Raw genomic sequence first — 17,880 nt, 5'->3', positions numbered from 1 at the left:
ATTCAATCTGACCAGCCTGGGGAGGCAAAAGGTGATAGCACCTTGTAAGGCCTAGAAGAAAGATGGAGAGAGGCTGTTTAGAAAGGACCAGGGGCAATGGCTTCAGACTAGAGCAGAGCAGATTGAGATTGGATGTGAGGAACAAGTTCTGCACCAGGAGGGTGGTGGAACACTGGCACAGGTTGCCCAGGGAGGTGGTTGAGGCTCCATCCCTGGAGATATTCAAGGTGAGGCTGGACAGGGCTGTGGGCAACCTGATCTAGTGGAGGATGTCCCTGCTGAGTGCAGGGGGGGTTATATTGGATGAGCTTTGGATGTTCCTTCCAACCCAGACCATTCTGTGATTCTATCATTCTATGATACTGCAGGGCAGAGCTCTGGCTCCCCTGTGGACCTTGGGCTGCAGCACTGCAATGCCTTCTGCCATGCCCTGAAATCCCCTCCTAGGACCAGAAACAGAAAGTAAAAGGTAAAATTCCTCCCTTTACACTCATCCAGGAAACCTCCTTTCACCCTACCTCCTCTTTAAGGAGCTAACCCCAAGCAGCAGCCAGTTTTGCAAGGGTTAACCAGCATGAAATGAGTGTGGAGAGACAGTCTGGGAGGGTAATCACTTATTATTTTCAGGTAATATCCTTTATCTCTGACTGATCTGCTCCTCTGCAGCAACACTCACTGCAGCCAAGAGTCACCAAAGTTATCTCTGATGCTGGGGCTCTGTGGAGTGCTGGCTGCGAGGGACCCAGGAGAGGCCAAGGAGAGGACTTCAATTCTGGCCTGAACTATGCTCTGGTAGCTAAAAGGCCATCCTAGAAATCATCTATTTTAGCAGAGAAAGGGGTGACCTGGGTTTCCCTTTCCCCAAGAGCAGTGTGGTGTTCCAACTGCTCAGGGATCAGCCAGTGGTTAATTAAAGAAAAGGCAGAGGGAGAAGCACTGCAGGCAGCAGCAGAGCTCCTGGGGGCACTCCAACTGCTGGTCACCCTTTGATGCTGCTCAGTCACCTCTGTGCTCACCCTTCCTGCAACCCAGATTAAATCACCTGATTCTCCTCATCCTGCACTCTGGATTCGTGGTTTTAAGGGACCCCATCCAAACCCTGGGGACTAAGCGATGTGAATCCAGTGCTGTGCAGAAGCCTCCTGGCTCGTGCAGAGCCTCAGCAGGAAGAGAGGGTGGAAAGAGAGTTGGGGTTTGCCTCTTCTTCTGCACACTTGGTGCTGGCTGCTGTCTGGCAAGGCTCTGTCTGGTGGCTCAGGAGGGTGACTGAGAATCATAGATTCAGTGCTTGGGAACTCAGAGCAGCTTCCTTGATCAGGGCTGAACTTGAAGCTGCTGCATGCATAAAGCTCTCCTGTTTGCCCCTGTTCCCTCTGGCTTCCCTTGTCTCTGCAGTCCCTGTGTTTAGGGAGGTGTGCCCTTTGGTTTTTCTGTCCCACAGACCATGTAAAGAGCAGTTGCAAGTCATTCTCAAGTCATTTAGCAAGCACAGGCTCATTTTCTTACGCTTCAATGCATGGACTGCAGAGCCAAAGGCTCCATGAAGGTTAAGAAGCAGCAGATGTGAGTTCAGGAAGTAGAGTCCACACCTCTGCCGAGAAATTTGTAAGCCAAGCAAACCCCTCAAAACAAACCCTAACACTCTCTTTTCTCCTGCCATCGGGGTCCTGGTCCTCTTCCCTTGCCCAGAACAAAGCCCAGAGGAGCTGGGGAGCGCTCAGCCAGCCAGCAGCCACTTTCCTCATGCAGGTGACTGTCTGTGGTGGGTTGAAAATTCTCCCCAACATAAAATTGCCAGATCAGCTCAGTTGGAAGCCATTGAAGCTCTATTTACAAGCAAAACTACAATCTAGAAAAGAAATGCAATGAATATGTACAAACCAGACAACATTGACATATAGTTACAATTTATAAACAGCACAAGAACCCCCCTGGAACAAACCAGGGGGCTCCCCCCTGGACATGGGACAAGAGCAGGAGCAGAGAGTAGTTGTTAATGCTTAGCCACAACAAAGCAATGCAGCCAAGGTCAGCAAAGGCAGCAGAAGCCAGAGCTGGTGTCTGCTAGAGTGAAGGAAGCAAAAAGAGACTGAGTTACTTTATACAAACCAACTTTGTTAGTAGTCTGTCCAAGGGGACTGTTTAGACCTTATCATTATTTTCCTTTTCACACCCAATGGTGATTTATTTACATCCTACTACTTTCTGTTCAAGATCTGTGGAAAATTTTCAATGCACAGCCTAAAACTACTACACTGTCCCTCTGCACACCCTGCTGCTGGCCATCCTCTGTCTGATGGTCTCCCACTCTGCCACGTTCCACTCAGCTCTGCTTTCCTGCTTTGCCCTCCTCTCCACCCATTTCTTGTCAGGGTCCCACTGTTTTTTTTTTTTTGCTTCCCCTTGTCTGTGTCTTTTCGTGGCTGTTTCAGATCTGTGCCCACATGTGCCAGCTGCATAGAATCACAGAATTGTCAGGGCTGGAAGGCACCTCAAGGATCATCCAGTCCCAACCCCCCTGCCATGGGCAGGGACACCTCACACTACATCAGGCTGGTCAGAGCCTCATCCAGCCTGGCCTTGAAAACTTCCAGGGATGAGGCTTCCACCACCTCCCTGGGCAACCTCTTCCAGTGTCTCACCATCCTCACGGGGAAGAATTTCTTCCTAACATCCAATCTGAATCTCCCCATTTCTAGTTTTGTTCCATTCCCCCTCCTCCTCCCAAACTCCCTAGAGGAATCTGTTGCTGTCCCCTGTGGTGAAACTCCTCAGATAAATGGAGTTGTCCATCTTGTCCACCTGGCTGCTGCCTGCCTGTGTGCAGTACTCATCCTTTCTCCCCTTGCTCCTGGTCTTTGGCTCAGGCCAACATCTGCCCTGCATGGTTGATCATGGGATATGGCAGCCTGCCTTGGCACATCTGATGAACTGGCAGCACCACTGAGGATGTGCTCATCCTGGGGCTTTTGATCTCCTTCTCTGGCTTTGCCGAGAACCTTTGGTGCCTGTAGCTCCATCCTTTACTTTCTACAGGCAGTGCCAGAAGTTCCTGCAGATTACTGAAGCCACCCTGCCTGCTGCCAGTGTTGAACCAGTTCAGCTTGCTCTTGACCAGGACTGCTGACCTCATCTCTTCACCATGCTTTTCAGCAGCTTCTTACACATATCCTATAGCCCTAGGACACTCCACACACTCTTGCAACATTCTGGGCCAGATGGCTCTTGGCAGTTGTGCAACTGAAGTTCTTCTTGATACCTCTGAACCCGGCAGGCAGTGACCAGCCTCTTGCCTTGCCCTCACTGCACTGTCCCTCTTGCTCTGCAGAAACTGATTCAGCCTCCAGCAAGGAACTCAGGGAGGAATTTGCTCAAGTTATCAGGATTTGGAAGGCCACCACTGTGGGAATTTACTTATTAGGATCCATTTTTCCTTGCTTAGGGGATCTTTCCTTTCCTGAGAACATACAACTGCCTGGCTTGGTCAATGACCCATGCTGCAGCCCCACTGATCCATTCTCAGCTCCTCATATTTCCTCAGTCTCCTGACCCTTCTTAGCAGTCTCTGCTAGCAAGATTCCTCTTGTCACCCTGCTCCTGAAGCGTTATAATCTCCCAAACACAGAGAATCCTTCATCTCTTGATCTGTCAGCTGTAAAAACTCTGGTAAGCTTGCCCCTCTCCTCAGCATCAATATCATGGTGGATACACTTCTTCTTTCTTTTTCCTTCTTCTTTATTCTTCTTCTTCTTCTTCTTTTCTTCTTCTTCTTTTCTTCTTTTCTTCTTCTTCTTCTTCTTTTCTTCTTCTCTTCTTCTTCTTCTCTTCCTTTTCTTCTCTTCTTTTCTTCTTCTTCTCTTCTTCTTCTTCTCTTCTTCTTCTTCTCCTCTTCTTCTTTTCTTCTTCTTCTCTTCTTATTTTCTTCTTCTTCTTTTCTTCTTCTTCTCTTCTTCTTCTCTTCCTTTTCTTCTCTTCTTCTTCCTTTCTTCTTCTTCTTCTTTTCTTCTTCTTCCCCTTCTTCTTCTACTCTTCTTCTTCTTCTACTCTTCTTCTTCTTCATCTTCCTTTCTTCTTCTTCTTCTCCTTCTCCTCCTTCTCCTTCTTCTTTCTTCTTCTTTTTCTTCTTTCTTTTTTTCTTCTTTCTTCTTTCTTTCTTGCTTTCTTCTTCTTAGTGTCTGCTGTAAGAGACCATCTTCCTTTGGACTTTCACAAGAATGTTTTCTTGCTGCCTTGCTTTTGAAACCAGCTCTCCTGAAAAGCTCTTGCTAGATGACTTTTGCCCAGCTCTGGCTGTGCCTGCTCAGGGTCTGTCTTCTCACACAAACATTTTGCTTAGCACTGACCAGGTGGAGAATGTCTTCCAACACCAAGACTCAGTGGCTGCCTGCTTGCTTCCTCACCAAGCCATGTTAAATAGAAACACAGAACTGTCAGGGTCGGCAGACACCTCAAGGCTCATCCAGTTCCATCCAGGGACACCTCACACTAGAGCAGGTTGCTCACAGCCACATCCAGCCTGGCTTAAAAACCCTCCAGGGATGAGGCTTCCCTGTTGTTGAGACAGCGGCTGGGGTTACGGCTGCAGGTGACCACTGCTCCAGAGGACACCCAGTGTTTGCTCTTCCTCTGCTTGCTAATTGTGGTAGTTTTAGGCTATTCCTTTAAAATGTTTTCACAGATCTTGAACAGAAAGCAGTACAAATGTAAATAAATCACTAACTTGGGTCTTCCTAAAGGCAAGTTGAAGCTTTTCAGCTCTGCTGCCTGCTTACTATGCCCTTGCACCTCTCTTTGTGTGTGCAAAGTCTGTAGAGCCTCATGAAAGCCTGCAGGCCCTGCCCATATTATTCACTCCTGGTTAATTTTGACTTCCTCAAAATTTGGCATGCTCCTGTCAGTCACGAACATCAATCCCATGGCACATGAATGGTTCACAGCCAAGGCTGTTCACAGCTTAGGCATGCCCTGAATGGTAGCAGCATCACCTGGAATTCTTCAAAGAACTCAAGGAAACTCTTCCTGAGTGTCTGCCACAGCAGCACATATGTCCATAGGTGCCACCAGTGTAGAATCTGTTCCACAGCCCTAAATGCAAGGGTTGGCTTCTGAAAGGTGACAAATCTTGAGCTGCCCAGGAATTTCCTTTTCCTGCTGTGATCCCTGCTGAGGAAACTCTTGTGTTTTCATAGAGTCACAGAATGGCCTGGGCTGGAAGGGAGCTCCAAAGCTCATCCAGTCCAAGCCCTCTGCACTCAGCAGGGACATCCTCCACTAGATCAGGTTGCTCAGAGCCCTGTTCAGCCTCACCTTCAATATCTCCAGGGATGGGACCTCAACCACTTCCCTGGGCAACCTGTTCCAGTGTTCCACCACCCTCCTGGTGCAGAACTTGTTCCTCACATCCAATCTCAATCTGCTCTGCTCTACTTTGAAGCCATTGCCCCTGGTCCTGTCCCTGCAGCCCTTTGCAAACAGTCTCTCTGCAGCCTTCCTGTAGCTCCCCTCAGGTCCTGGCAGGCTGCTCTAAGGTCTCACTGGAGCCTTCTCTTCTCCAGGCTGAACACCCCCAGCTCCCTCAGCCTGTCCCCATAGCAGAGCTGCTCCAACCCCCTGAGCATTTTCATGGCCTCCTCTGGACCCTCTCCATCAGGTCCATGTCCTTCCTGTGCTGAGGGCTCCAGAGCTGGACACAGCCCTGCAGGTGAGGTCTCAGCAGAGCAGAGTGAAGTGTATTTTCCCATATGGCATCACTGCCTCCTTATCTCTTTCAAGAGGTGTGCAGTGTCACAGAATGGTTTGGGTTGGCACAGTCCTTTCAGAGCATCCAGTCCAACCCTTCTCTAACTTTACCCAGGCTGGGGCTAACCCCTGGCCCTCAGCACCACAGCTCTGCCTCTATGAAACACCTCCAGGGATGGGCATTCAACCACCAACCTGTGTCACCTGGGCCAGTTTCTGAGAACTCTTTTGGTGAAGAAGTTTTTTCTGATGTCCAGCCTAAGCCTCCCCTGGGGTATCTTGAGGCCATTTGCTTTCATCCTATCAGTTGTTATTCTGCTGGTGCATCTCTAACTTGCTGATGGTGAGATTGTAGTCAGAATGATTCCTGTTTCTGCTGGCTATCAGCAGGGATCCTTTCACTGAACCACTTCCCCATATCAGACACTGACCTGGCTACAGAGGTCTGGTAGCATCCACACAGCCAAGAATTGTGAGCAGACCCCAGCACACTTCTCACTGGCAGCCTTCATGGCAGACACAGCCCTCTGGGTCCCAGCAGATGCTGTTCTGCATCCTTTGAGCACTTGAAATGAATGAGGTTGTGACTCAGGTACAAGCTGCTCAGACCTTCCCATAGGAGCCACATTTCCAGGAGACAGCAATTCTCCTTCAGGCCTCACAGCAGTATGCAGAGTACCAAAGCCACCTGGGCAACAGCCCCTGGGCAGCTGTACCACTGAACCTGTCTGTAGGGAGCTGAAGTATCCTGCAGGGGGGGAGTGCTGGTGGGACAACAGGAACATGGGAGGTCATTGTGGACAGCAGGAGGCTCTAAGCTGTGGCTTCTCTTAGTGGATGCCCTCCTTCAGGAATGTATTAGAAAAATTCACAGATTGCATTGGGCTGGAAGGGACCCTCCAAGGGCATCCTGTCCAACCCCCTGCGGGCAGCAGGGACACCTCCAGCTAGAGCAGGCTGCCCAGGGACACATCCAGGCTGAGCTTGAATGTCTCCAGGGACAGAGCCTCAACCACCTCCCTGGGCAGCCTGTTCCAGTGTCTCCCCAGCGTCACTGTGCACAACTTCCTCCTGATGTCCAACCTAACTCTGCCCTGCTCCACTTTCAAACCATTGCCCCTTGGCCTATGCCCCCAGCCCCTTCTGAACAGTCCCTCCCCAGCCTGCCTGCAGCTCCCCTGCAGATATGGAATGTAGCTCTAAGGTCACCCCAGACCCATCTTGATTTTGAAATCAGTGGTGAATCTACACTAAGTCCTGGTATGTTTGGAGTAGATGATCTCTAAGGTCCCTTCCAACCTGAGCCATTCTATGACTCTATGATAGTTCAGTTGCACACCAGGGGGTTCAAGGCTGTCTGAGGCTTCCTAGGACATCTCAGATGTCCACACTTCCTGACACATTTGAAACACACCAGCGGGAGGCCACTGAGGATCACAAAGCACCTTAGAGAGCCCCAGCAGTCGCTGTGTGAGCAGCTGAAATCAGCCTCTTCTGCCTGTCTTGCTTCAGTCCTGGCCACTGAAGCCCGCTCAGACTTTGTCCTTTACCCTCAGGCGTCTGCTCTTGCATAGATGTTTACAGCCTGCAGAGGACTCACCCTGGTAGTTCTTTCCTGTGTAACTAAAGAGTTCACTGAGAAGCTTCAGGGAGTAGCTGCAGGTTAGAGGCAGCAGTGACCTCCTCAGGAGCATGGCTCCTAACAGTTTGATCCCCACAGCTCCTGTGTTTGACTGGGTCGTGAACAACTTCACCCCTGCTGCCCTGCTGCTCAGCATTTCCTAGGTGCTGTCATCATTTGGCATAGCACCAATGTTAAAGCATTTTAGTGCCTTAGCCCCAAGCCTCCTCAGCTCAACATCACAGCAAGGAACAGCTGAAGGTTCACAAGAGCCACAGCAGCTGAGAAAAAATCATAAACCTCATCAGCTTCAGAGCTTTGTCCTAAATGTGTCCTTTTGCTTCTCCATATCATGCAGTCAGAGATTCACAGAATGGCTTAGAACTGAAGGGACCTCAGAGCTCATCTACTCCAACCTCTCTGCTATGGGCAGGGACACCTCTCAGCTAGACTTGGTTCATCCAACCTGGCCTTGAACACCCCCAGGCAGGAGGCAGCCACAGCCTCCCTGGGCAGCCTGTGCCAGAGTCTCACCACCCTCACCCTGAAGAACTTCTTCCTCAGCTCCAGTCTAACTCTGGTCTGCCTCAGCTTCAAACCATTCCCCCTTGGCCTGTCTCTGGACACCCTCAGGAAAAGTTCCTCTCAGCCTTCCTGCAGGATCCCTTCAGGTCCTGGCAGGCAGCTCTAAGGTCCCCTGGAGCCTTCTCCTTTCCAGGCTGAACATCTCCAGCTCCCTCAGCCTGGCCTCACAGCAGAGCTGCTCCAGCCCTTGGATCATCTTTGTGGCCATCTCTGGACTCACTCCACCAGCTCTGTATCCTTCTCCTGCTGGGGACACCAGAACTGGAGGCAGGATTGGAGGTGTTGTCTCAGCAGAGCAGAGTCAACGGGCAGAAGAACCTCCCCAGACCTGCTGGCCACACTTTCCTTGATGTCCCCCAGAATACCATTAGCCCTCATTGCTGTCCCATGCAGAACTTGCTGCCCACCAGCACCCCAAGCTCTTTCTCCATGGAGCTGCTTCCCAGGAGGTCACCTCTAGTCTGCACTGGTGTCTGCTGTTGTCCCTCCCCAGCTGCAGGACTCTGCCCCTGTCCTTACTGAACCTCAGGAGGTTCCTCTCTGCCCAGCTCTCCGCCTGCCCAGGTCTCACTGGATGGCAGCACAGCCTGAGGGGTCTCAGCCACCCCTCCAGTTTGGTGTCAGCAGCAAACTGGCTGAGGGTCCCCTCTGTGTCCTCATCCAGGTTGCTGAGGGAACTCACCTGAGCCCTGGCTGTTGGGAGCTCATCACTCAAGTGATGTCCCCTCTGCTTCTTGTCATTAACAGTGGCAGGCTCACAGTCTTGCCAGTACCCAAACCATTTGCCCAATCCAATAAGGAGCTAACATCAACCCTCCCAAGCCTCTAAAATCTTGCTGCTGTTCCAGTCTGAAAAGCCACCCTTAACATGATTGTGTTCCTGAGTCCTGGAACTCTTGGCTGTGCATTACCAGCACTGGGTGATGATAAACCACTGAATTTTCTGCGGCTGCTAATAAAGAGAATCCTTAGCTATCACTGGAGTCCAAAATGCTCTTTCACCTCCACCTGATGCTCAAACACTACCTGTCTGCTTTTCTCCCACACACAAAGATGGAAGAGAAATATTCATTTAATACTCCTCTGTTTCCTAGCAAAACATAATAGTTTTGATTATTTTTACCTTAGCTGACCCTAAATTTCTGATTGTTCTGCTTCCATTGCTCACTGCAGGGCAGAGGTGACCTATTCAGATGAATCAAGACCAATAGACATTTATTGGCCTTTACCTTACTGTGTGGAAGTGATCGTTGCAGGCCAAGCAGCCCAGAGAACCAAGCATCATTTCAAATCTCCCAGCACACACCAAACCCAAGTCAAAAGCACCAAAATGTTGCTTTATTTTAGCCAAGGTCAGCTTCTAGCTTTGTAGAGGGGGGGTGGAACCCCCTGCTTAACATAGCTCCCAGAAATGACCCTACTGGAGAGCACCAACTCAGTCACCTTGTTGGCAGGTGGACTTCCTTCTCGTTCCAAAAATCAAATGAGGAAGGATTAAAGAGGGACAGGGATTTGCTGGAGAGAGTCCAAGAGAGGGCTACAAGGATGCTGAAGGGACTGGAGCACTGCCTGGGGAGGAGAGGCTGAGAGCCCTGGGGATGTTTAGTCTGGAGAGGAGAAGGCTGAGAGGGATCTGATCAATGTCTATCAATAGCTGAGGGCTGGGGGTCAGGAGGGAGGGGACAGGGACAGGCTCTGATCAGTTGTGCCCTGGGATAGGACAAGGGGCAGTGGATGGAAACTGCAGCACAGGAGGTTCTACCTCAACATCAGGAGGAACTTCTTGAGTGTGAGGGTCCCAGAGCCCTGGAACAGGCTGCCCAGAGAGGTTGTGGAGTCTCCTGCTCTGGAGCCTTTCCAGCCCTGTCTGGATGTGTTCCTGTGTGACCTGTGCTGGATTCTCTGGTCCTGCTCTGGCAGGGGGTTAGACTGGAAGTCCCTTCCAACCCCTAACATCCTGTGAGCCTGTAAATTTGTGGGATCAGAGTGGGGATTATAAAATATTTTCCATGAATCTAAAGCCTGAGGAGAGGCAGAAGGAATGCAGGGAGCTAAGGGCTTCTGCAAAAGTGTTCCCAAACACCCAGAGTGTGTGCTTAATACCCCCACAAACAGGTGACTTCCTTCTGTCTCCCACCTGGCTCCTCTTTCTCCCCAGACCCAAAGCCCAGCTTCTTTCCCAGTTTTGGTAGAATCACTGCTGATAGGCAGTTACTGAAGCCTGGCCACATCCCTTTGTCCTCCCAAGCTCTGAAATCCCTCTTGTCAGTGTCTTGCTCCCAAGGTGTCTGTTTAATCCCAGCTCTGGGTATCTTACAGAGGCTGCAAACAATGAAGCTTTTATCACAACTCTGCCTAATCAGTCCTTAACAAGCTCTCACTCAGGAAGGGACTAGGCAGGCTAAAACTAACCTGAGGGGGTAAAAATAAAGCTTAGGGGGAAAAAAAAAAAAAGGGATTGGGAAAAGGGTGTTCCTCTCCACCTGGCCCAGTGCCCCTCTCCATGCTCACAGGAACACTTGTGTGAGCACAGCAGCCAGCAGTGGACACAGAGGAGAACTTCTTTCAGCTCACAGCAGCCTAAAGTGCTGTAGCTTGGGCCAAGCTCTGATTTGCTCTTTGCTTTGTGGTGGAGGCCAGGGGCTCCCTGATGCTCAGCACCAGAGAAATGCTCTTCCAAAACATTCACCCTCAGCCTGCAGCCTGCAGCATGTTGGTGAAGGCCATGGAGGAGAAACTAAAGCAAACCAAGTCTGTGGCTGGTAGCCCCAACATGGTGGAATGAGGACACCTCCCCAGGAAATGTTGTAGGGTCTGAAAAATCAAGAAAGATTTGAAAACCTCTGATCTTATCATGGGGTTAAGTTGGCAAAATTGAATCACCAGAACTCCAGTCCAATAGATACAGGGAGGGAGGAAGATACAGGATTCTCCTTAGGTAAGGGTTAAAAATGATTCTGACCTGCGTACACATACACAAAACACCCAGCCCAGATTCACAGCAGTCAAAGCACACCGCCAGACATCCTCTCTCTGTTGTCCAGGACAACTCAGAGTGAAAAAAAATAGTCCAATCTAGGAAGAAGAAGGCTTGGCTGTAAATATAGGAGTGGTACCATAGCTGAAATTTAATTTGAGCTGTTCTTAATCAATTCTTTGATACTCTTGAGAGTGGAGTCCCAGTTCTGGGGCACTGCAAGAAAAAAAAAAGAGAATTCTGTCTTGTCCCAGAGGTGAAGAACTAATTTTCCATTTTGTTGATGGCTCTGGAAAAAGATTCAATCTGCACACGAAGAATTCTTTTATATGCAGGCCATCGAGTTACTGCCTTGGCTCTTGCCAGCCCTGGGGAGAAAATAAGAGTTATATTGCAAAGGCAGCCAAAACAAATCAAACCTGTGGTTCCTGCTTCACTGCAGCAGCTGGGAGCCAGTGAAGGGATCCTGGACTCTCTCCCACTGGGAAGTAGCCGACATGGGCTGTCAGGTCCCAGTCCTACAACATGTTCCCTCAGCATCCTCAGGAAATGGAGATTGCCACAGATGGGTGCAGGTATGGATCCCTGCTCAGGTCTGAAGCATTTTCAGGTTTCTGTATTCAGCTGTACACAGCTGAGACCCACAAGAGGGAAGCGAAGCCTGTGCCTACATGTTCAGAGGAGCAGGGCCTTAGAGACAAAGACAGTGTCTTTCTAGCAGGGGAAAAGGGCTTGCTGCATGCAGGGTCAGAACAAGTGCCCCACCAAAGAGAATGGTGTGGCTAGCATGCAGCAAGGGTGGGGAGGACCTTGCTCTCCTCCAGCACTTTTCCTCAGGAAGTCCTGAAACACTTTTCAAGGCAGCTGGCTGGAGACACCTGCAGGCACTGGCAGATGGCAGGGCATATGGTTCAGCCCTGACTCCGAGGTGCCATGGGCTCCTGTCCCCAGCAGACCTCAGCACCCAGGTGCCATGGGCTCCTGTCCCCAGCAGATCTCAGCACCATGCTAACAAATGTCTCAGCCACTAGGTAACAGCAGCAGAACTCGACGTTGCTGCTCAGACCCAGCCCCAAGGCTGCTGGCAGTGATGGACTGGAGCCTCTTGCCCTGAAACTGACTTTGGCTGGGGCAGTTTCATTTTCAGCTTAGTTTTCAGCACCTCACCTCCCAACTTCTTGGTGCATTACTGAAAGGCAAACTTCTCCCAGCCCTCCCTGGAAAAAAAAAGCAGCATTTAGAGAGGAAAGGCAGAGTGCTGCTAGGGTCTCTTCATGCTGCCCTCCTCATGCCTTGGCAGAAGGGAACAGCAGCAGGTTCTCGCCGAGAGCTGATGGTACTTCAAGGCAACACCGCATGCTTCTTGCAGGATAAATGCGTTAAGAAAACGAAACATCTTTGCAGCCATCACACCAATCAAAGCTTTATTCTCTCCACTCCTGACATTCAGTGTTGATTTGCACACCCATTGCCATTCCAGCTGTCTAACGACCTCTCTAAAGCTCCGTTTGTTACAGGTTCCTCATTATTCGGTAAAGCGAAGCTGAGTTTTCCGAGGACAAGGGTTTTGATTCGAGCTCGTTCAGCACTATTTCCTCACCCGTTTGCTTTGCTGGAAGCAGAGAAACCGGCTAAGGAAAAGCCGAGGGCAGCACAGCACGGCTCTGAGGGGGGCTGCCTTCCCCACCTCGCCCTAGCTGGGCTGTTCCTCTAGATGGCTCTGCCTTTGCCCAAATCAGCCAAACCCCCGAGGGAAAAATCATCTAGTGGAGCAAAGCTGCGATCCCTCCGACCGCTCCTCTCTCTACTGGAACCACCGTGGGGGTTGGAGCAAACGGATAAAGAGAGATTTATTGTCATTTTCGAGAATAACCTTTTCGGCTTAGCTCTTCAAGCACAGAGGGAAGTTGCTTTTTAAAAATCTACCTGTTTCTTGTCCTTTAGGTGTCCTTTCTAGCTACGATTTCCCCATAAACTGCTGGGTTTAGATGCCTGTTTTGTGCTCAGGCTTCAGCACTTCCTAGCTCGACCCTTCTCTGAAGAGACACGGAGCTGTTCGAAATAATAAAGGCAAAGAAGCTGAGATAGGGAAAGGCACCTCGTGAAACAGAGTGGAAGATTTCCCCCACTGTTCCGGCTACCCAAATACACACAGTGAGCTCTTGCCCCAAAAGCTGCAAAATTAAATCAGCAGCAGAGGCAGAGACAGTGAAGCAAATGACAACAAAAACACCGCACCCCATCCTCCCTTCAAAAATCCCAAAACATCAAAAGTCCCAACCAAACAAAACCAAAAAATACCAACAAAGCACCAAAAATATCCCAAACAAACTCCCCCCCCAAACCAAACGCCTTCCCTTACGATTAAAGGAGGAAACTCGAAATCGGAATTTTTTTTATCAGACTCAGTTTTAAGTGATTCCCTCTCTCCTAACTGCCTGCCCGCTTCTTTTAAAACGAAATCTAATGGTGAAAATCCTCCTTATCACACCCCTGCTTAGATCACAGGAGGCATGAAAATTTGGGATCGGAAGGAGCCCGGGAAAGCTGCCCCGATTCAGCTCCAGCGACTGACATGTGCCTTTACAACTCTTTTATCGAAGGCATAAAGCACAAAGATTTTTCCCAAACGTTCTTGGCTCCCCAAAATGCTGATATCAAACTCAGACACCCGGCGCTGGCAACCCTGGGGAGGGCGCTTCCCACCTGTACCTGGAAAAGGGATTTGGGGGCATTTTTATTAGCGGCAAAGTAACAACCCCGTTTAAGACCCGGGGATTTACATCTTCCAAGCGACTGACGGAGCCTCTCTAAATTCTCCCGCACCATCGATCCTATTTTTCCTGTTATACTTGTGGGTCCGATCCTTGTGCTTTGCCCTGGACTGGAAAGATTTGTGGGTCCCAGTTATAAACCCTGGGGTGTCGGGGTCGTTGTGAACATCGAGAGCTTGCTCTCTGCAAAAGGATGCGCTTTCCCTTTGGCTCCCTCGAAGCGCCAAGGCAAAAATCAACTTTATTCGTTTGATATCGTCCTGCGGCTTGCCAGTCCTTTCCTGCCGCGGGACGAGCGAACACGCCGCCGGTGTTTGTTTAATTTCAGCCAATTCCTTATCCACAGTTAATTAACAGCGATCTTAGCTGTTGTGAGACGGGCGGCAAACATGAGCTCAAGTAACAGGAGTTTAAGCGAATTTCACCCTTCTCGTTCCCGTCGGGGCAACCCCAGCGATGCTAATGCCCTCCAGACCTCAGTTTCGGGGCCGAAGGGACCGGGGATGATCGAATCCGTGGGAAAGGGGGATCGGATCACTGAGAGCGGGGGTAGTGCGGAAACACCCCCGGGAACGTGGTGCCGGGGCAGCGCCGGGGCAGCGCGGAGAGATCCAGAGACGAGGGCGGGGAGAGGACGGGGACGGGCAGCCGGGAGCGGGGGGCAGGCTCGGGGATGCTGCCCCCGCACAGCCGGGAGCCAAGTCCCTGGCGCCTCCCGCAGCTCCTCCCGCCGGTCCCTCCCCTATCGCCGCTTTTGGGGCCCGGCCTTGCCCCCCTCCACCTCCCCTCCCGGCGCGGAGCTGCGCTACTGGCTGCTGCCTGCGCGCCGCCACCGCCCGCCCAGCCCCGGCCGCGGGCGGGGAGACCGGGCGCACCGGCAGCGCCTATAAGGACGGGGCGCCGCAGCCCCCCGGGATTTTTTGGTCTGGGGCCACCGGGGTCGCGGGGGGGGGACCGGGAGCGGCGGGGAGCGCCGGCCGCCCTGCATGGCCAGGGATTATGAGCGCCGGTGAGTTGCAGCCCAGAGCCTCGGCGCCGGCGGCCGCCCCCGCGCCCCCGCAGCCCCGCAGCGCCCAGGAAGCCCCCGACATGGCCGTGTACTGCAGCGAGAACTTCAGCGTCTACCCCCAGCCCAGTCTCCACCCGCCCGGCGCCGCTGCCGCCGCCGCGGCCGCCGCAGCAGCAGCCGCCGCCGCCGCCGCCTCCTCGGGGCAGCGGGCGGGCGGCTACGCGCTGGGGGACTACGGGGCGCCCGCCAACGCCGGCTACCTGTGGGGCATGAACAGTCCCGCGCCCTACCTGCAGGGCCCGCCCGGCTCCGCTGCCGCCGCGGCCCCCTTCCTGCCGCCGGCCTCGTACGGCTGCTCCCGGGGCGGGCAGCTGGTGGGCTCGCCCTCGGCGCCCGGCTCGCCGTCGGCGGGCGGCGCGGAGCTGAGCTGGCTGAGCCTGGCCAGCCAGGAGGAGCTGCTGAAGCTGGTGCGGCCGCCCTACTCGTACTCGGCGCTGATCGCCATGGCCATCCAGAGCGCCCCCGAGAGGAAGCTCACCCTCAGCCACATCTACCAGTACGTGGCCGAGAACTTCCCCTTCTACAAGCGCAGCAAGGCGGGCTGGCAGAACAGCATCCGCCACAACCTCAGCCTCAACGACTGCTTCCGCAAGGTGCCCCGCGACGAGGACGACCCTGGTGAGGCCGCCGCGCCGGGCGGGAGGGTGGGATGAGGGGACGGGAGGAGCGGCGGCCGCGGACCCCGCGGGGCAGCGGGCGCCGTCCCGGGGAGAGCGGGCAGCAGCGATCCCCTCGGAGCGGGCCGGTTCCTTGGCACCTCGGGGCCGGCACTTTGAGGAGATTGCGCTCCGCCGTCCCCTCAGACCAGGAGGTGTAAGGAGACCGTCCCGCTTTGTTCCCCTCGAGGCCGGCGCTGTGACCATGCTCCGCTGTCCCCTAGGGCCGGCGCTGTGACCGTGCTCCGCTGTGCCCTCGCGGCCGGACTGTGACGGACCGTGCTCCGCCGTCCCCTCGGGGCCGGAGCTGGAGGACGTTCGCCCCACCTGGCCCGGCGCTGGCCCCCGCGGGCGGTGTAGGCGAGGGGCGGCTGGCCCCAGCCCTTGCCTCCTCCCCGAGCAGGCCAGGAGCGCCGGTTGTGCAAGGCCCGGCTCCTTCGGCTGTGATTCATTGCTCCCCTCGCTGCTCGCCGACCCGGCCGCGGGGCTCAGCCGGTGCCCGGGAGTAGGCGGAGGGCGGCGGCTCGCCCGGACAGCTCTGGCCTGGCCCGCTGGGAGGAACGTGCCGGCCTGGGGCTTGTGCGGGGATGCTGTGGAGTCACAGCCTTGGCATGGGTAGGAGGCGTTTGGGGCCAGCTGGTGGCACTCACAGTGAGTCGTGGGTATGGTGCAGATTGTCTGCAGCCCTCATAGCTCAGCACTGCTGTCTCCTTGGTGTACCCAGGTGTGCCAGCCCTGCTGCCTGTCAGTTCTTCTGAGAAGAGCACGGCCGGGAGGGCATCAGGTACCCCTTCTTGCTGTGAGGCAGCTGGAGCAAGGGGAGCCCAAGGCCCCCTTTGCATTCCTCCAGCCAGGCCAGAGGTAGAGGTTCAGACCCTCCAAGGAGGTTTATGCTCTGTGATGGGGAGGTTCTTCTCCTCCTTAAATTTCACTTGGGCTTTGGAGGAGTGGAGGTGGTGTCCTGGAGCCAGTTTTTGGATCCTTGTGCTGGACAAGACAGATCAGGAGCAGGTGTAGGACAGATACAGGTTGTGTGCCAGTCAGACAAGACACAGATATTGCTCATCGAGCTGCTCTGGGGCTCGCTGTCACAGGAACTGACTTTTTACCTGTTTCTCCTGTTTTCTGCCAGGGAAGGGAAACTACTGGACCTTAGATCCCAACTGTGAGAAGATGTTTGACAATGGGAACTTTCGCCGCAAACGCAAGCGGCGCTCCGAGCCCAGTGCCCCCGCGGCCACCTCTGCGGCCTCCTCTCTGGGGGGCCTGAAGGCCGAGGAGGAACGATCCATCCCCATCACAGGCAAGCCCTGTGGGAGCAGCCCACCCCCAGAGCTGGACCCCTCGCCTTCTGCCAGGGACCATCCGAAAAGCTCCTCTCCCTCCAGTATCATTTCATCCACCCCCAGCTGCCTCAGCACCTTCTTCAGTGGCATGAGCTCCCTGAGCAGCGGAGGCGGCCGGCTGACAGGGGGGCTTGGCAGTGATCTGCACCACAGGAACTTCTCTGCTGGGCAGCTGAGCAGTGGCACTTTCACCCCTTCCAGCAGCTCTTCTCAGGAGATGCCATCACCGGAGCAGCTGCAGCGGGTTGCAGGACCTTCCCCTGCCTACTACAGCTCCTTCCACCCCAGCAGCAGCAGCCAGGGAGCCCAGTACAACCACTACTACAACTTCACGGTGAACAGCCTCATCTACACCCGGGATGGAACAGAGGTGTAAGGGTGCTGCAGAGGGAATGGGAGTTGCAGGTGCATCTGGCAGCACAGGAGAACCTTTCACAAATAGCATTTCAATGTGGACGCTCCCCAGGAGTTCTTCCAGGAGGACAGATTTGGTCATTGTCCAGCATCAGAACCTGGCAGAGGCAGATGCAAAGCCTTTCCCCCACCGTCCCTGGAAAGTGATGGCTTGCCATCTAAACTCTGCAGGCAAAAGTGAACTGAATTAATATTTTCAGAGGTTTCCCATCCTGAATGTAGAATAAGAAGTTGAAAGACTGTACCCCTAAAGCAGTGCCAGCAAGAGCCAAGCGTAGACATCCAGTCAGTCTTAGAAGAGAACAGGAAAAAAATAATGAAGAGATTTCTTATGAAGTGCCTTGTACAATGCATGAAAAAACTCTTCTGCCAGCAGTTGCCTCTGTAAGCCCCTTGCTTTCCAGCCTGCTCCTGCAATATGTAGTGCACAGCTGAGGGGTGAGCCAGCCTTCTGGAGGCTGGCTCTGGCCTCCCTGTGCGTGGCATATTGTGCAGCTGCCAGGGCTGTGTCTTGTGAAGCAATCCCTTGCCCTCAGCTTAGTACCAAAGATAAGAGTAGCCAGGCAGCTTTAGCACGAGAGGAAACACTGGGCTATTTTTATACAGATTTGTACCTAATGGAATTCCTCTGTACATAATGATTCCACGTGGTTTTATATTTGTAAATTATGCTCTGGAGCTGTACTTATTTATAATGTG

General features: G+C 53.2%; 1 protein-coding gene across 1 annotated transcript; it reads left to right on the top strand.

Moving 5' to 3' along the window:
• The first annotated feature begins 14,695 nt into the window (after positions 1-14,695).
• Positions 14,696-17,143, top strand: FOXI3 (forkhead box I3). The gene is made up of 2 exons (XM_054391667.1): positions 14,696-15,383; positions 16,554-17,143. Exons 1-2 carry the CDS (start codon positions 14,696-14,698, stop codon positions 17,141-17,143), a joined length of 1,278 nt encoding a protein of 425 aa, XP_054247642.1.
• The last annotated feature ends 737 nt before the right edge of the window (positions 17,144-17,880 follow it).

This window comes from Indicator indicator, chromosome 23 (assembly GCF_027791375.1).
Source record: "Indicator indicator isolate 239-I01 chromosome 23, UM_Iind_1.1, whole genome shotgun sequence".
Classification (NCBI taxonomy): Eukaryota; Metazoa; Chordata; class Aves; order Piciformes; family Indicatoridae; genus Indicator; species Indicator indicator.
The sequence above is the reverse complement of the archived record's forward strand: the minus strand, read 5'-3'. Positions and strand labels throughout refer to the sequence as shown.